The sequence below is a fragment of the Maniola jurtina genome, chromosome 3 (assembly GCF_905333055.1).
Source record: "Maniola jurtina chromosome 3, ilManJurt1.1, whole genome shotgun sequence".
Taxonomy (NCBI): domain Eukaryota; kingdom Metazoa; phylum Arthropoda; class Insecta; order Lepidoptera; family Nymphalidae; genus Maniola; species Maniola jurtina.
Genome location: NC_060031.1, coordinates 15,114,378 through 15,135,211, shown reverse-complemented (window position 1 = coordinate 15,135,211; position 20,834 = coordinate 15,114,378). Strand labels below are relative to the sequence as shown.

The 20,834-nt window shown below is 37.0% G+C and overlaps 1 protein-coding gene across 4 annotated transcripts in view; it reads right to left on the bottom strand.

Annotated features, from left to right (window-relative positions):
• The window catches only part of LOC123881237 (integrin alpha-PS2), a 116,258-nt gene that overhangs the window by 53,727 nt on the left and 41,697 nt on the right, over nucleotides 1-20,834 (bottom strand). For all 4 annotated transcript variants that reach the window (XM_045929940.1, XM_045929942.1, XM_045929943.1 and 1 more), the window contains exon 3: nucleotides 236-333. In XM_045929940.1, the coding sequence (XP_045785896.1) occupies nucleotides 236-333 (98 nt within the window). The remainder of the gene's footprint in view (nucleotides 1-235; nucleotides 334-20,834) is intronic.

Below are 20,834 nucleotides of genomic sequence, written 5' to 3'. Positions count from 1 at the left end.
TTTCGCGATAAGACCGCTTTAATAAAACCCTTTTAAGTTTTTCTTTTGTAATCTGCCCTTTGTTTGTGGTGTGCAGTTCCGTAATCTTAGTGTGCAATACAAGAGTCGTTGAGTAGTTACGAGCGGACATAGAAACGGACATAAATACAGGTCAAACTAAAAAAAAAAAACTAAAAATTAACCCTCCTGAGGGTTTCGTTGCTGTTGAGTAAAAATGTAGGTTATGGTCACTTACCACAATCGGTCCATTTCTGCCAGTGCTGGTCAGAGTGGCTCCAAACCACTGGTTGGACTTCTGGTCGATTTGCCGATGCGCAGTGTCCAAATTGTTATCTGCAAGACAAAAAATATAATCATTAATGCCCTATTTTAATGACTGACATAATATTCTTTATCAACTTTAGTTTATGTATGTAAATTTTCTCTATATTTTTTAGGGTGATAGTAATTATTTATTCCTATGGAATCAAAGTCCCTGTTGGACCATATGAGCGTCAGTCAGGGCTTAGAAAGAAAAATATAGAAAAGGCAGTGAGTATTTAGTGACCTAACAAGAGTTTAAACGAAATAATAGTAAACTGCATCATATTGGATTTACCTACGCGTTACCTTGAAAGATAAATCTACGAGCATTAGGGCTAAAAAATGTATTCTCTATCATGTCATTACCGTGTTACGGAAATGAGATACGGAGATAACGGTTGGGTTACGCTGACGTCATAACTGTAACGCACTCAGTTGTTAATGAGTGTACAACCCTCAGGATAAGGCTTTTAAACAGATTAGGTACATTTGTCATTCTTAATATTTTGTTAACTGTGCACCGATTCGTTATGAAATACTTCATTAGCTATTTATGTCACTGCCTGCTTCGAGGTGAGAAGCGTTTGGTTTATAATGTCCCTACTTGCCTCTGGTTTAGGAGTACTTAATTTATGATGTCACTGCCTGCCTGTAGTTTAGAAACACTTTAGCTTATAATGTCACTGCCTGCCTCTAGTTTATAAGCACTTAGTTTATAATGTCAGTGCCTGCCTCTAATTTAGAAGCAATTTAGTTTATAATTTCCTGTTTTCATTATAGTATAGGTTGTTACAGCTATACTCGAGTATTTAGTCGATGTAAGCCCGACTAGTTTCGAACCATCCGGGGTCCTTTTTCATAGTGATTTCCTCTAGTTTAAAATCACTTAGTTTATAATGTCTCCTGCTGCCCAGTTGTTTTAGTGGCTAGTTTATTCGGCTGTGGGTCATGAAAGTCCGAGTTTGGATCGGACCTGAACAGTTATTTGGTTTTTCTGTCCAAAAACTTTCAGTAGCAACTCGAAGTTGGGAAGTTGGCATACCTCGTACACTCGGAAAAATAATTCGCTTGGCAGAGCATACTAATGCGCGCGTATGTATAACACACAAAGATACGACCCGATGCTATCCGATAATAGATACACTCACACTTACTACACTCACTCACACTTCTAGATAACCTTACCAGTCGTATAGGGTTGCAAATTTCACATTCGTCAACATAGTTCTGATGGCCGAGTGGTAATAGTGTTGAAGTTCTTAAATATGGCGTGAGTTCTAATCCTAGTGGGGGATTGCTTTTTTATTTTTGCAATTATTTATTTTGTCTTCTTTATACAGTCAAAATTATCATACTTTCAAACAATATAATTATAAGCAAGAAAAAACAAAAATAATAACACTTTTCTATTTTAGAAGTTATTTATTTGTCTTTTGTGCAGTTCATAAATTATTATAATAAGCAAGAAATAAATAAGACGCTTGTCAAAAAATTAACACATCAAGTTAACAGAAGGTATACAAAAGAGGAAAAAAAATTGACATACTTTATCTACTCCTATTACTCCTATAGTAATTTAAAACCAATATCGATGTGAAGTATGCTAAAAGTCGGTCAAGTATGAACGTAATGTTTTATTTACGTTTTGGGTTACTTTTAGGTTTGTGAGATGAATCAACATGTTAATTACTTAGTTAGAAATCAAAATCAATTATAACTTCTAACTGCAATAACAATAACATCACTCACAAATAGAATTAAATTAATTACCTATACTTTATTTAATAATGTATAAAGGTAGGCCACCCTCGTAAGCTATTACTTTTTGTAATCGACTCGTCATGTTAGTAACCATATTCCAGCAAGTCTATGCTGCCCCACAGAGACTCCCAGGTTGAAGTTACCACTTTATTCAAAGTATAATATATCGTTTACCTGTTGTTCTATTATTATAGTATTTTACGTCCATCCTTGTCCGACTCAAAAGATTTTTCATTATTAAAAATAACAACGTAATTACATCAGTCAAAGTTTATATATTTCATTGCAAAATGAAAGTCTATGGTCCTGGTGCAAACCATTCGTAATATTTTCTTCGTAATGTATTCCGGCCGCACGCAAATGCTTCCGCACAGTTTGTAGAACTACATTGTGCTTGGTCGCTGTCAACCAAATTTTTAAAAAGGAATCCACGCTATGCATTGCAACGATTTCTTGGTGGTGATGTGACTCCATCTTATAAGCTGATGGTTTGGGCCCAGGTCAACAATTGTCTACATGCCCCGTTTCTCCGTAGTGACAGACCCACAAGCGCACGGTATTCATCTGTAAATGATTATATCCTGGATTAATACATAGGTTACTTTTTATCCCGGAAAATTAATGAGTTCCACGGGATTTTTAATAATCTATATACACGGGAATGAAGTCGCGGGCATCAACTAGTATTTAGTATATTGGTTACATTGTTATATTATAATGCGTCTGATTAAAAGTATTAAATGGACTAAAAACATTACGCTAACATTTAGAAAATACTAAATGCACATAAGTAAAACCATAAACATAATTTCAATACGAGTAGGTTATATTTGTTTACTTACCGATATCATCGATTTCGGTTATCGAAATATTCCGCTCAAATAACAATCTCTGCTTTTTAAACAAAGATAAATAAATGTTCCATGGTGGTGAGAAGTTCAGTAGTTATTCAGTGTGAAAAATAACACAATACACCATAAATGAATTCACTACTAAGATCTATTAATCCGCGTGCTCAAGTTCTATTTGACAATAATTTATAAAATAGGTAGGGTAGATTTAAAAAATGGGACATCAACTTGATATTGCCATTCTGTAATCTATAGGTATACCTACACCGCATAATTTATCGTTTTGTGTGTTCGAAACATTTCAGTGATGAATAGACCTTAACTGTCTTGTTTTAAAGCTTAAATTCGTCCACATATCTACAGCCAGCACTGCAAGTGAAAACTGCTAATTAAAGTCGTGAATTTTAGACGTTATCTCAAGGTGGTTTAAGGCCATTTTACTCTGACATAATTGTGCTTCGACGATCGGATTCTATCAGCGTGGGTAAGCGGCAATACTACCTAGTGCCTGCTGTGGGGAAATCAGCGAAATATGTAATTTGTAATTATTGCAAGTAGGTATGGTGAAAAGAGACCGACAATTCATTAAAGAGAGATAGGTGTAAAATAATAAGTAAACGAGTTATGCACACACATAATGCTTCGTTGTGTTGCCTGCTTACCGATTTGTTTTGCTTTGTGTACGTAAGCCCGTTGGCACGTAAGGCCGATACTCCAGCGCCTGTTTTCTCTTCGTTCGCGTAGGATTGCCACCACATCATTGGACTATTCCCACAGTCCGATGATAGGATACATAATGTTGTATATCACATCTTTGAAAAGAGCAACCACCGAGTTTCTTGCTGGTTCTTCTCGGTAGGAAAGGCATTCCGAACCAGTGGTAGATGCTTTTGACGATTCAAAAGAACTTGTAAAAGTCTAATTGAATAAATGTTGAATTTGAATAGGGGATAGATGGCGATCCGTTGTGAGGGAATAGAGAGTGCTGTGTTTGGGTAGTTACATACTACGTTGAGATTGACTATCGTGGTAGAAGTTTGATCCGGAGGTCACAACATTTGTGGCACAATTTTTTGCGATCTTCCACTACTATCCCACCACAATCAAATATAACCATTTCAAAGAACCCAAGCGGTTAGTTAAAGAATAATCAACCACATTATAAAATTAAAATTTAGTGCTACATTGCTACTATCCATCATTTTTTACTTCCGTTTTCCGTTTTATCGTATTGGAGTGTCGCATAAACGGTCATTACCTAAGTAAGTACATAGTTATACCTCCGTCGTCACTCTACTGTCCACACCGTGAGTCATGGGGAAAACTCGCCTGTGCCTCGACTTTAAACCAATTTCTTTAACCTTTTACTGCGTTTACATTGTTGATGGCGTTAGTCATTGGAAAGCAATTGCCTAACGTCTTTGTTTTTTTTTTTTAGTTTTTGTTAGCAAAAATTTACATTTTCAAATTAAAGTAGGTAACCTTTTAAAAGTTGTCTAAAAATTTGCGCTTCAATTTTTAGTCTTACTTAATTATTTTAATCAAGATGTAGTAAGTAAGTTAAGTACAGTGGGTATTTACAGACTTCATTCAGCACAAGGCGCATCAAAGTATAAATCAACGAATTTACTGAAAATTACCTACACAACAAGCAAGCTTAAAATAGAAATAAAAGTAATAAAATTATTTTTAATCATAAGTTAAGGACAGGAATTTCAAAAGGGTGACAAGATTTAATGTCAACAATTATTACATTCAGCGGCTTGAGTATATATTCCATCAATGATAAATTCCTCCTTGTAAAGTTGTATGTTAGGTTTTTAAACCTTTATTTAGATCTTGTAATATTGTATGGGTAGGTACCTATTGTAAGAAAGCGGCATCGCTCAGAAGCTGAAAACTTGATCTATTTTGGCCGTTTACCGTAAAGAGTTCGTCTTTGACAAACTCTATAGCGCAGTGGGCAGTGATGTGTGGTTTTAGTAGGAGGTACCGGGTTCGATTCCTGGCAGAAGTTTGGAATTTTTTAATTTCTAAATTTCTGGTCTGGTCTGGTGGGAGTCTTCGGCCGTGGCTAGTTACCACCCTACCGGCAACTTGTATCTAAAAAAGGGACTACAAAATTGCTCGGTAAGTATGTAAATATTTCTCGATATTTTTCTTCACGTATCTACTCGTATATCATCCCAATGCACACAAGTCCAGCTTCCTCACCCGATACGGTGCAGTGGTTCATATAAGGCGACTGACAAATACGCCGCGAGCCGGATTCAATGCGCCGAATAAATCAGAGACGCCGCGCCCCGCCCCGTGTTTGTGCAACGGACTCGCCACCCGAAACCTCTTTACTCGTGCCCATTGATATAATCCATACTATCCATACTATAATATTATGAATGCGAAAGTGTTGTCTGTCTGTCTGCTAGCTTTTCACGGCCCAACAGTTTAACCGATTTTGATGAAATTTGGTACTGAGTTAGCTTACATCCCGGGGAAGAACATAGGCAAACTGCTGGTGTTTGCGTATACTTGCCAACGCTTTGCAGCGTTCCGATTGCCAAGCCATCTGTGGTATTTGCCGATGCTTGATGAAGCATTGCTGCGATGAAGCGTGCGGCGTCTACTAGATTATTATATTTTACCTATATGCGAGACCTTATTTAAACGTGGGCTAGTGGCCGTCTCTTCGGCTTTTCCAGATTTCAATCCCAAACCAGCCGGAGTTATGTGCGATTTAAGCAATTAAAAATTTCATGGTGCATGCATGAAGAAAAACATCGTAAGGAAACCAAACATCCACACTTGGCCAGCGTGATGGACTATGGTCTGAATCCATTCTGATACCCGAATATCCATGTTCAGTACTTAGTGGGCCCAGGAGCATGGGTTGAGATGTTGATGATATTAATTTATGTTAGCTATTTCACTGCCGTAGACTAGATTAAAATTATAGACAGAAAAATTTGATCGCATATCTATCTCACGCACCGTTCGCGTCGTAATACTTACTAATTCAGTAATCTAAAGGTGCAGGACGCTATCAAAAAGAACTAGCAAAAACCTCGACGAATCCCGCCCATTTATTCCTTTTGTATATCTTGTATTTTTAATGTCAATGATTTTTAACTTGATTTTTATCGCGAACCTTTAATGGGAAGCCTTATACGATCGCTTGTAAATTATAGTGCAGTTTTATTGTTCCTGTTATCTCTTTCTCTTGTGGGAAATTACAAGAGTACACAATAACATGGTTCTCCTAATGGGCGTACATGGTGTTCCGATTCGGAGCCAATTTTTTGAAAATTGAATTCATTTTACATGGGTGCAGTTGAATACCTAAAGAATGGCATAGGCTATTATCTCGGAAAATCAAAGTGTACATGGGATTTTTTTAAATCTAAATCCTCGTAGACGTAGTCGCCGGCATCAGCTAATTATAATTATTTTCAAAAACATTAACAATTGTAGCGTTTGACATTTTTTGACAATTCATTTATAGATGTGAACTCTTTTAACTTTAATACAATTTCAAATCTAGTTTTTATGACTTCAGACACATTTGAGAACATTATAGAGAACCCTTAAAGTTCGTTCACACAGGCTGCGTAAGCGTAGACGTAGCGCATACCATTGCGTTGTAATGTATGGAACTGTATGAAACATAGCACACCGCTTGGGTAAAGCGTGGACGTATGCGTAACGCGGTGTGTTAGGGGTTTACGCGCGTCACTACGCACGTGTCACTTGTTCGTACTTGGTGTGAATCAGCCTTTAGGTATGCAAACTCCGAAAAGTTAGAGGTGCATGCCCGGGATTGAACTCCCGACACCACGAATAGAAGGCCGACGCGACGTCTTAACCACTAGGTTATCACCGCTGTATACACATACGGAAACTTCTATAAAAGTGCAATTATCTCCACACGAGATCTCTACGAGTAATCCTTGGATAAATAATCGTAATTATTTACACATCCTGTATATTGATTTCAGTTATCAATCTTGTATTGAGATTGAGACATTAAATTTTGACATGAGCATCATAACCTTAAGATGATAATTATGTGCCCTGGTACAATGATGGTCCCTAACGCGATGTGCCTACCAGCAATTTGGTCACTTATCTGATGGTACATAATTGTTATCAATTATGCGTAAGTATCGGACATTGCAACGGTTTTATCTACCATGTAGGTACCTAGATTATACAGTACGTTTTGGGACCAACTTATTATGAAAGTAGGTCCAAAATTTTTTTTTTTGAAGATATTCCAACAGCATTTTGATTGAGAAATTAAATCCAAAATTCGCATAAGCAGTTATTAAAGATCTTAAAGATTTTTATAAAAATTCAAAACTATAATGCTTCATTAACATAGAAATAATTTTAGTTTTTTTTTAAATAAAAATCATGAAAGTAACTTAGTGAATTAAAGAATAAGAGGAGCCAGAGGAGCGGAGCGGAGTGGAGGTCTAAAGGATTCGATCCCGTGCACGCACCACTAACTTTTCGGAGCTAAGTATGTGCGTTTTATGCAATTGTATTATATCACTTGCTTTAACAGTGAAGGAAAACATCGTGAGGCCTGCATGCCTGAGAGTTCTCCGTGTGAAGTTTGCCAATCTTGGCCAGCGTGGCCAACCCCCATTTGACTTGTGATCAGTTGTGAGTAGGCGATGGTTTATTGCTGATATAGCTAATGATGAGAACGATACAGTATGAAACCATTTATGCCGTTAGTCAGTGCACGGTACCGATTGCATGTCTTAACGAGGGGTAGTCACCCCTACGAGTCTCGTAACTGTCATTTCCTTTACCCAAAATCCAAAAAAACAATCGCCTTCCGTGACGCCCCAAAATAAAATGTCATACAACCCTAAATGTTTGACTTCATCATAGGTAACAAGCATAGACTGAAGGAAAAAAGGATATGAGACAAGTAAAAAAAAACTAATATTTTAATACGTATACCAAGAAGGGCTATTAATATTTATAATGATATAGAAGGATATTTTTAAACTGCCGGTTCCGCAGTTTTTGATATACATATAAAATATTTATTTTGGAATTATTTTCTTCAAGTGTATAAATTAATGAAATAAACAGGTTTCAGAAAGCTATATTCAATATGAAAGTATAGCTCTACCTCTTAAAAATTTATAACACCCTTGCAACTATAAATATGTAAATGCATTCAATTTTGATAGTTTTTTTTTTACTTACATAATATATAAATTCTGCTATAAATTGCGATATCGTAATGCATTATTCACAATTTAGGTGTTGCAAAACATACAGGATAGGGAACATATACAATTATGCAGAAGTATTATTTCATTATTATGTTCACACTTTCATAACTTTATTCACAATCGCTCCGTCTATGTTCTTCCTTTATTCTGTGATCATAAGTTGAACAATTATACGAATTATACTACTACAACATGGCACGACATTGATTAGCTCCAATGAACACCATGAAAGCACCATGTCGCCATGGTAGCTAATTCTTGCATACTGTGTCAATTGGCAATCAGAATAAATTGGATAACCGTCTCGAATATGTGGAGAAAAGAACGCCGCGTAAAAAAATTATAAAGTATGCATCTAGTTAGATACATTTTACATACATGTATATGTATATAACGGGTATATACATACTAGTGTTGTTATGGATATCCATATTCGTAACCGAAACTATCGGATATCCGAAATAAAAAAATATCCGCAACCGTAACTGAATCCGTAATAAAAGTTTTGGATAGTTTCGGATAGGGCGGAGTCTAACTAAATACTACACTCGTACGAATTAACTGTGCACTCCGCTGGAATGCGACACCTTCATCAGTTCACATTTTATAGTTCCTTAAAAAATTAATATCTGTAACCGAAACTATCGGATAATCCGAAATAATTTAATATCCATAACCGTAACCGAAACCGATATTATTTTTTACCAATATCCATATCCATATCCGGATCCGAAATTATATATCCATAACATCCCTAATACATACCACGATTAATTTGAAGGTTTTATTTATCGATATTTCGACCCAATTACACGGATCGTGGTCCTTATACCTATAACACGTACCTACCTACCTACGCAACGAATAAGTATTGTTTTGTTTTGATTTTAATTAGATCGTGAAATTGCGAGGTCGTTCAATCCTACGTATATCTTGGAGCTTTAATTTCGATGGAGGTTGCGTAGAAGAAGCGACTTATTTTACTTATTGGGTAGAAGTTGATTGATTGATTGATTGATTGACTTATGGCGATAGCAAGAACTGCGATGAATAAGCCGAAAATATCGAAGAACAGGAACATAACAAAAGCTTTGAAGATCCAGCTTTTTCAGACACTTATTTCACGACTAGTCGAGAAGTAGAAGATTGATGCTCTAGAAATGTGGTGCTGGAGGCGGATGCTAGAACTTAGGAGTCTCATGGGCCGAATTTCGTACCAACGTCTCTATACTCCAAGAACTCGACATTAAACAACGACTTTCGGCGTTAGTACAGAGTCGCATATTGAAATTCTCTGGATACGTCTCTCGGCGTGAGAGTAACTCCATCGAACGTCTTGTCATGCCGGGCAAGGTGGAGGGCACCAGAGGGCGAGAAAGGTCGTCCATACGATGGACCGACCAAATTAAGTCTGCTGTGGGCGGTCCCTTGCACGATTGTACCAGGCTGTCGGCCAGCAGGAAGAAGTGGTGAGTGCTCGTGAGGCGTATAACATCTGCTCTCAAAGACCACGACCGCTCTGCCAAGAGTGCTACGACGAAGAAGAAGAACAATGGTAAAGAGAGAAAAAATCTTTATCTACCAAACTTTGCTGGAGAATTTTCATCGATGTGTTTACGCATGATTGACTTATAGAAGACACCTTGATGGTACCATTTCCGTGTTGTATGAAAGACATAAAAGATAAATCACAACAATTTACTAAAGGTGGGCCAAAAATATGTTTGCACAAATCTAGCCTTTATCACCCACAATTTATGAAGCATATTTCCGTGAACTGAAAAGAGAGGGTAGAACCCCTTCTGTTATGGATAATTAGTTAAAAACATTGGAGCCCTTTTCTAGAGTTTAATGGCAAAAGAAAAACGGAAATAATCACTACCCATGTTATGAATGCGAAAGTGTGTTTGTTTGTTGCTTTGTCCTTAGGCTTGTAAACGGAACAACGAATCGACGTGATTTTTTGCGTGAGTATTGGTGAAGACCTGGAAAGTAACATAGACTAAGATCAGATCACAGAATCAGAAATTCCTCACGAGTGAAGTTGAGGTGAGTCAGCTAGTTCTATACAATAAGACATATTTTATTTTCCCAAAAAGAATTCAGCTGAGCATCAAACCCCGAAACTCTAGGTTAGTAGTTAGTAATAGAATATAAAGGTTTCTAGAATAGTTGTAGGCATTATAGAGGCAATGACCTAGCTTTTTCGACTTTGCATAAACAAACGTTTTCCCACACGCTGAGGATGTTTACATTTTAGGTCATAAAATGATGACCACATAGCCATATAAAGACATACCTACCTAAGTAAATTATTATTAAAACTGATAATAAAAGCCTAAATAAGTAAAATAGCGTCATTATGCACACTAGGTATGTATTGTTTTATAAACTACAAGACTTTATTTGGTTATTTCATTAGTACTTATTATAAGTAGGTACGTCATTCAAATCGTTATACAAATAATATTATGTATTTTCTGAAAATACATTTTATAAATAGTCTGACAGTTATTTATATAGGTAGATATTGCCTACGCTATTGGGCTTATAAGTGAGATGATGTCCCAGGTACAATTTCCAGCACCGGCAATTTGGAAATTCATTGGCAGACTTCACACACCTTTGAGCATAGGTAGGTATTATGGAGCACTCTCAAGCATACTATGTTTCCTCATTAGGTATAGGTGATATTTAAATTCCGAGATGTTAGAGGTGCGTGCCCGGGATCGAACACCCGATATCCCGAATAAGAGGAGGCCGACATCTTAACCACAAAGCTATTACTGCTTTTTGAGGTTTCGTACCCAAAGGGTGCCAACCTGACCCTATTACTAAGCCTCCGTTGTCCGTCTGTCCATCTGTCTGTCAGCGGGCTGTATATCGTGAAACGTAATAGTTTTTTTTTATTTATAGACTAGCGTTCGACTGCAATCAAACCTGCAAATGCAAGTTGCCTATTCACTCTTGACTTGAAGTACCCATATTAAAAGTGGAAGGGAAAACTGATGCCGAAAGGGCGGTCCATATCCTAGCAGTAAGAGAGAGTTGTATGACGCGATGGTACGAAACCCTTCGCGTGCGAGTCAAGCTCGCACTTGACCGATTTTTATTTTTAGTAACCACTCTCCAGTATAGTTAATAATTTCCTCAACGTAAGACCTCATCAATCTGGTCTCAATTGAAGCACTCGGAATTGAACGAATTGGCCCCGACTTCGCTCCACTTGCTGCTAATTGATCCTGTACGCAGGGCAACAAGGATAATTAACTTTAGAGAAACATGACCCTTAATTTGAATGGGCTAGATATGATTATTGTGTATGTGTATTTAGGTTATCGAAGTAGGTAGAGGCAGCGTATTTGCTCCAGTTATTGTCTGATGGACGCTACTGTTCACTGTTCATTGTTACCTTAGAAACAATAATGCGATGCCGATGTATGAACTACCTCTTTGGCAACTATGCAATAAACATATTATATTTACAATGCAATACGATTGTTTAATTTAATAGGAATCCTTAGAATATGCACCTAACTTTTAGTAGGTACTACTTACGATAAAACACTCAACACACTTATGCAATTTTTAAACGCATAAAGGATGCTCATAAAACATATAACAATCGTCAAAATATTGAAAATCTTTGCAGGAAAACAGATCACCAATTTTCGGAAATGACTTTTGGACATTTGGATAAGACTTTATTTATTTTTATTCTAATGGACTCCTAAAAAAATATAAGTTCGGCTAATGCTATTGGAATACAAGTAGCGTCTTTTAAGAAATACTCTCTCTGTACTCCCTAAATGCAAATACGTACCTGAAAACCAACCGGACCCTAAAATAACAAACTCGAAATAGGTGCCTATATATTAAAAAGTTCAGTTATTTTGCTTTTCTGTATTCAATTACACATCAAATATTGGCGGGAATCAAGATACGTACAATTTGTACTGGCGTTTGCTTGGGCCACTCGACGCCTCTTCACAACGGGTCAAATTTGGCCAAGCACCAATATTTGGGCAAGCACTGCAGTATTTGGTCGTGCGATTGTTGAATTGTCTTGTTTATTTATTAGCACGTGACTCTTGTTTGGGGAACGTTAGGCAAATGTTGGCGGTGGTCGAGTGGGCAGGGGAAATTGGTACTTAACAAAGTTGAAAAGTTAATTATTAATATTTTAGTTATTTTAGTTTAATTTAGATTTAAGTTTATTTTATAGAATTGTCGATTACTACTATACCTAATTCTGTACAGTAACTAAATTTTCATTAAATTAAATAATATGGAATAGCTAGGCTGCAAATCGTTACATTAACAAGTATATGCACTTCAAACGAAATTCGAGTCACAGTGATAAGTCATTTAATTAAACACGAGGCGTCCTCACAAAGACGTCACTCGTGCAATACCAATAAAGAAATCAGGGTCCGAACAAATGTGCACTTGTAAGAGTAGAGAGCATATGTGAAGAGGTCGTTGAACCTGCGTTCGCGCATGAAATCGGAATAAATGACGCTTCTGGAGGAGTGCGAGCGCATCAAAGACGACCCTAATATGTGGCGCTATGGAATTGTAGGGTGGCCAGGCGATTGGTATTAACAAGACATTGTAGTATTTATTAGAAGTAGCTAACTTGGAAAAAAGAACAGGAAAGTGCTCAAATATGTATAGGTACTGTTACTGGGTCAAGGTGATGATGATGATGATGATGACTCTTAACCTGGAAGGAAATGCGTATAATTACTGTTTTTTTTATTCAGATACAAGTTAGCCCTTGACTGCTATCTCACTTGGTGGTAAGTGATGATGCGGACTAAGATGGAAGCGGACTAACCTGGAAAGGGTATCGCAGTCTTTACTAAACCCATATAATAATATGTACCCCTTTTGTTTCTTCACGGTATCGTACCGGGACGCGAAATCACTTTGCAGCACGCTTTGTCGGTAAGGTGGTAACCAACCACAGCCGAAGCCTCCCACCAGACTAGACCAGAGAAAATTTAGAATTTATAAAATCCCAAATTTCCCCTGCCGGGAATCGAACCCTGAACCTCCCACTAATAAAACCACAGCGCTCACCACTGCATCAGGAAGGTTAAATAAAACTAAAGCACTTATACAGTAGAGCCTCGATAATCCGTACTCTGAATAATCCGAACGCCGCTGTAATCCGAACTGCCGACTGCCCCTCTCTCTCCCTTACCGTGACCGCTGATCTTATATTTTGTTACGCAAGAGACTGACGAGTCTGGGAATGACCAGTCTTTTGTTAACAATACTTCAGCTTTAAACGTCAAGAAAATTCCTCATTCACAAGCTATATCAGCACTGAACACTTGTTTAGATTGGGCTGATGAAAATGACTTGTCTTTATCCGAAAAGATGATGCTGCGTAATTTGAGGGACAAAGCCTTTTTTTGGTCAATAAATAGAACCCGCCAAACTAAAATTGATGACTTTATGAATAAGTAACGTATTTTGTGGTTTAAATATGTATTTTATAGTACCTGAATAAATATTTTTTGTCAAAATATATTTGCATTTTTTTTAACATACTGTAATCCGAACGCTCCGTGAGTCCGAACAGGGGTTATTTTTTGGTAGTTCGGATTATCGAGGCTCTACTGTACTTTGAAGACCGAGCTTACTTTCGTTTAAGTATTATGGTCACCTTACAAAGTCGATGCGGTCCATTGATTTATGTTTTATCAACGCACGAAGCGTTAATGTTGCTGCTTTCAACTCGGACTCAATGCACCCAATCAACTATCCACTCCACTTCACCACAGAGTAGATAATATGATATTACATACAGAGGTTCGACGAGGCCAACTAGTCTCTAAGCAGAGTGAGAGCAAGCGTGCATAAAGTGCAGGACGAAAAGCGACCCGAACTGCCCTATGAAGTTAGGGCCCTATATCTCAGAATACATAATAATCTATGTTCAATGGTCGTCGTAGTCAAATTTTACCACGAGATCAAAGGCATTGGACTACTGTGTCTTCTCTACACAGTGTCTGCACTCCACTGCGCAGTGCATCGACGCAAACATACAAGATGAATTGTTTGTACATCTTAAATTATACCACCTTTCATACGTACACCACACAGCATACACACCACTAAATTTTACCATTACACATTGCTAATGAGAAAGTCTTTATGGTGGTCGGAAGTTATTATTATTTTATATCAAAATGAATGAATAAATATTATTTTATTGTACACGACAAAATTAAAACAGAAAAAACATATACCTACAAAGAAAACAAAATATAGACAGGTAGGTACTTTTTGGCAGCCTTATCGCTACCTAGCGATCTCTTCTAGGCAACCAAAATGGTGCAAAGGACATACGAGTAGCTGTAGATTGATAGATAGAGCTGTGTAAGGCAGCCCTTACACAGTCAATTTAGATCGCAATCCGCGATCTAAATCAATGATCGCCATCCAGATTGATAGTGTACGGAGTAGATTGACGGATTGGTGCATCTGATCACAAAATATCTGGATATTTTGAAATAAAGATCGCGATCCACTGATCGTGATCAAGATTGAACGTGTAAACGCAGGATCGCGTCAGTCAGTTTTATTATATGGAGTTACCATGTGTAGTAACCCGTTTAAAGATTTTTCTTCCATCCTGAAGTAGTTTTTGTAATCATCATCTTCAGCAGTTAGTTGTATTTCTTTAAGAAGATTTAAATGAGTATATACACTTTTTTTTTTCTGTAACAATTGTTTAACCCAGCGCCTTCTACGAATCCTCTTCTTCAAAGTTAGGGCTAAGACAAGAGATACTACAGCGTTAACCTCATGTATTGTAAATCCATGATAACATGTGTTCACGCGGCGCTAGGATAACACGGACTGACGGAATCGAGATTGAACGTGTAATGTTGTAGCACAATCCATCAATCTGTGATCGCGATGAAAGCTACTTAATCGCGATCAAAATTGACTGTGTAAGGGCCGCTTAAAATGTATTCTACACAGTGTGGAATTTCATGGAAAATCATAACCTGTTGATTTTCTGCGTTGCAATTTGCAATTTTTTTTATTCTGATTAATTTTACGTGTAAGTGTTCATGATCAACCCATCGTTAGCCTATAGCTGCTGGCACGGTTTCCTCTCAGAATGAGAAGGGTTTAGGCCATAGTCCACCACGCTAGGTAAGTGTGGTGTGGATGTGCAGACTTCCCTCAGCTTTGAGAACATATTCAGCACGATGTTTTCCTTCACCGTTAAAGCAAGTGATATTAATTAATTGCTTAAAAAGCACATAACTCCGAAGAGTAGTCTGTCTGTCGAAAAAGTTTGAGGTAGGTACGTGCCCGGCATCGAACACTTAACCTCCGAAATAGAAGACATGACTATTGACTACGAAGCATTAAATTATTCATGTTTTTATGGCAAACTTAAGCGTGCTTGTCTAGAATTTAGACTGTCCACAAAAATAAAAATACATAATTTTAGCAAAATTCTACTTAAAATAAAGGCCATAACGTTACTTTTTAACTAAGTACTGGTAGTGATGATAAGTATTTGAACCTTGGCGAATTGTTTAAAGAATAAGCAAATAAAGTGACGTCACTTTAGTCTAACATAACCGGTTCACATACAGCTTGGATACTAGTTTTGCCAAAACGTGTTTCCTTCGAGATTGCAAATGTGTTAATTCACTTGTGTTGAAACGTAAAAAAGTCATTCAAACTCAATTCAACAGCTATGATAACGAAAAACAGACACGCAATGTACACAAAAACTTTGATGATAATATTATGATTAATCAAGAAATAAAAGCGCATGATCGAAAACATTTTTATTATTAAAATAATAATTTAAACGAAAAATGAGTTAGCAAAATTAAAAACATCGTTTTGACATCGTTTAAAGATTCAACGGAATATATGGAAGTAATTAACTTGCGTTTAACTTAATATTTTAACAAATGTAAATTAAAAAATTTTAACAAGTAAAGGTTACAGAAACTAGAAAAGAGCTGATAACTTTCAAACGGCTGAACCGATTTTTTTGAATTATAATATCTAAGAACACTCTCGATCGCTTGATCGCTGCACCTTCCAAACAGAAAAAACTAAATTAAAATCGGTTCATTACTTTAGGAGCTACGATTCCACAGACAGATACACAGATACACACGTCAAACTTATAACACCCCTCTTTTTGGGTCGGGGGTTAAAAAATATGAAATTGATAGGAATTTAACTAAAATCTTGAATTATAAAACCACAGGTAGACCTGTAGATATAAGTACTTAGTATGTAGATTTGTATAGAAGTAGGGATATTATTATGTCAAGGACTAACTAATAAAATTACTCAATACGTGTAAAATGATCTAAATTGCTCCAGTTGTGGTTGAAAATAAGAACCTCATTTACCTTCACCGATTTAGTGCACCTGAGAGAACCTGACTTGAAGCTATGTATTTGTTTTGCAAAATTAGACAACTTAGAAATAATAATCACACTAATATTATAAAGGCGAAAGTTTGTGTGTGTGTGTGTGTGTGTGTGTGTGTGTGTGTGTGTGTGTGTGTGTGTGTGTGTGTGTGTGTGTGTGTGTGTTTGTTACTCCTTCACGCAAAAACTACTGGACGGATTTGGCTGAAATTTGGAATTTAGATAGATAATATCCTGGATTAGCACATAGGCTACTTTTATCCCGGAAAATAAAAGAGTTCCCACGGGGTTTCGAAAGACCTTAATCCACGCGGGCGAAGTCGCGGGCATCGGCTAGTAAATTATAAAATTAGAAATGTAAATTAGAAATGATAATAAATATTTAACTTTTTTTATGGTTGCGATTCCGTAAAGTACCTACCATAAACACTACAAGTTTAGTAAAGTAGGTGTCAAGTGGAACTGGCAAAGATGTTCAAGAAACTCAGCTATGAGAATATTATGCTGAGAAAAAATTAAATGTTGAAACGAAATAGGTTTCGAAAGTTCTCGAAATTCAAGTAATTTTGATTACTTACTAATTTTAATAGGCATAGGTATGATAACAAGATAAGATGAGATACAACGGCCTATGCACAGCAAACAATAATATTATGCTGGGCATGAACGTGTACAAAAGCTGGGTCTGTGACCCAAAAACTGACCTAAATAATAAATGTCACATTAACACCTTAGAAAACAGGTATAAAAAATCCTATGCCGATCGGAAGCCCTTGAGCAAACTTCTAAATGTCATATCTAAATATAAGTTATAACAGGTATAAAACCTCATCAATGCTGTTTCACACTAAGCTACCGTCCTACCAACGATTCGGGTGTGGTAATTATGATATCATCAATATATGACTGAAATGCAATCATAGCAGAATACCTATGACCAAATGAAACCAACGGTAGCGCAGTAATGATTTACCTGTGTTTAGGAGCGATGATTTGGTATACGATAGCTCAATGGATGTAGAGGACAGATAAACCAATTTCTAAACATAGATTAGAATCTATTGAGCAAAATATAATGGGTATGAGCTAATATGGTGAGTGCGTTCTCAAAATATATGTTAGCAGTATAAACCTACTTATCAGTCGCCGAGGTCACCGTACAGATATCGTAGGCAGGGAAGTGCATCGCTCAGGAGCCCAATGGGCGTCGCACGAGAGAGGCACTGGCGCACGTTCGTCAGAGTTCCCAGAGCTTCTCAATATGTGCTGAGGAGGGCCACCGAGGGGGTTTTAGTGGGTACAAATCCCACATAACCCGAGTGGGTATCTTCAGAAGATTTCCCCTTCGAAAAAAAAAGGCAACAAAACGAATAGAGTCGCTCAGTGTGATAGAGCAAGATGTCAAGTTCACACCGGAAGTGCCCCATTAGCGACACCTAGCGCCCACGCGCCGCGATTTGCACGACCGGCGACAATGAGCGACGTGTTTACGCAATGCGAAGGAGGAACGGTAAAAATATTATACTACTTATTATAATATCATGTAGGAGTTAGTCGTCGAACTTAATCTATAAAGAACACTTACCTTAATACCTGACAAAAGCCAAAATAATATTTTGGTCGGTATTTAGTTGGTGAAATTATAAAATACCAGCAAATCAGTTTCGGGACTAATCTCTCGAAAATAATATGCACAGTGACCCTATGTCCTGAAAACTGTGACTGTACTGTTATATAATAACGAGTAATATAACATTGAACGAAACAGTGGTAAATTATTTTGACGTTTAAAAAACACTTGAAAAAATTTACTTGAATAAAAATATATTCTATTCTATTAATTTTAATTGCTTAAAACGCACATTTAACTCTGAAAGGTTAGAAGTGTGCGCCCAGGATCAAGCTCTGGACCCTGGATAGGAGTCTATTAATTATTTAAAGTCTCAACTATTCAATTTGGAATTTTGATAATATTGGCAACCGCTGAAGTTCTTCTATTTTAAGCATTCTTTAACGGGGTATTTACGAAAAGATACCTACTTATGTAAAAATAACTTACACCTGAAAGAATAGAAAGCCTTCAAAACCACTTTCGCCTTTAAAATACTCTAGCCAAAATACGTGGGCAGCTGTACATAAACTCATGACCCACTATTGATAGTTCTAAAACGCAAGAGGCACGATACAAGACGACCAAGAGATAATCAAATTGGTATTCCAGGGCCGATCAAATCGTCAAGCATCTTATTAAAAGCAATCAACCAATAAAAACAGTAATATTGAAGACAATAAATAACAATAAAAGCAGTATTCACAACACTGCACTGGCTACAATGATATTAAAACATAGATATGTTACTTTTATATTACAGGTTTCTTGACAGACACGACGGACGGACGAACGGACGAACGGACGGACGGACAGACAGACAGACAGACGGACAGACAACAATCCTATAAGGGTTCCGTTTACCTTTTGAGGTACGGAACCCTAAAAACAGTGATTCTGCATACTCAACCCGTACGAAGCGATTTGCTTCCTTGTTTCTGACACGCACTGCTAGAATATGGAATGCTCTTCTGGTTTCCGTTTTTCCCGCTAGCTATAATATTGGTACGTTCGAAAGAAGAATGAATAGGCACCTTCTGGGCAGACGCGCTCTACCTTAGCTCTGCATCATCTCCTGCTTGGTATGTTTGCAGTCCCATTAGTTATTAAAAAAAATAGTTGCCTGTTCTCTCTTGACTTATCTATTTTCTTTTACATACGAGTATAATATCATTGACTGGCAATCAAAAAGTGAGAAAATCTTGTCAATGACAGCACAGATCAGCCGGGGAATCGAACCTTCCTACGCGCGCGCCCACGGGCCCAAATGGCGATCCCACGTAAATGAATTTATTTAATAACTGGTGTACTAATTTACTATCTAAGCGATTTGGTAATTGGTGTTACTATGTAGGTCGAAATAAAATGAATGAGGTTCTTTAGGGAGATAAAGTGCAGTACAATATATCTACACGTATTTTTAAATTATTCGTGTGTTTGTTTGTTGATTTATGTGGTTTGTCCTTCAATGACTCCGCAACTGAACAACGGATCGACGTGAAGGTAACAAGAAAAGCTTCTATGTTGAAAATAAAGTCAAAATTGACTTTATTACCTAAATAGGTAATAAAGAAATAAGATAACTATCCGCAGTCGAAACCTTCCAAGTTGTGAACTTGAGTGAGTGACTGAGTTTTAAAAAACCTGCGCGTTTCCAAGAAATAAAACTGAAAAATCATTTTACATTAGGGTCATACAGATGTCCTCGAAAATACATTAGGTAAGGATGAAGATCATCAGGACAAGTTAATGCTAATGTCTTTTTGATTTGTTATTTACTGTTGACCTCATGGTCAATGGTATTTGCCTTGACGTCTCAACATTGAGACCGTGATTGAAGTGGGTACCTATATCTGTCAAACTAGAGATAAAGGGTTGGACCTCGAAGAGTCTAGGTATACAATATATGACTTCTGTAAACCTTATTGACTTGCTGGCGGGAGGGACTTTGCGGGATTTAAAAAAAACCATCAAAATCGGATGAAGTTAGAAATAAAAGTTAAAATTAAAAAACTGGCCAAGTGCGGGTCAGACTCACGCACTGAGGGTTCCGTACTCGGGTATTTTTTCAAACATTTTGCACGATAACTCGAAAACTATTATGCATAAAAATAAATAAAAATCTGTTTTAGAATGTACAGGTAAAGCCCTTCCATATGATAACCCACTTTTTATAGTTATATTACTTTGAAAATTGAAACACATTTTAATTTTTTCATGTATGGGGGAGAAATAATTTAATTAAACTTCTAATTAAATATTTGGTTTTGGGTCAGCGTTTTACACAAAAAACCATAATTCCAGGTTTGTAACTCATTTTATCTACGAGCTAAAGATCTGTAACACACGTACAGATAGACAGACAGGCAGACAAACAGACAACAGAGTGACATAGGGCTTTTTTTACCCTTTGGGTACGGAACCCTATCAAGAGCAGTGCGATAAGTAAAATTCTTTTTAAAAAGTAATATGCTTACCGATAAGTAAGAAATTTATTATCGATATTATATTATTATCGACAACCGGTGAACTTTTCCCTGCTTCGGTTCAATAAGTGCATCTCGCGGTGGCGGCTCTATTGTATAACACAGAAAAGATAACCGTAAAATGTAGATAACACGCTGAT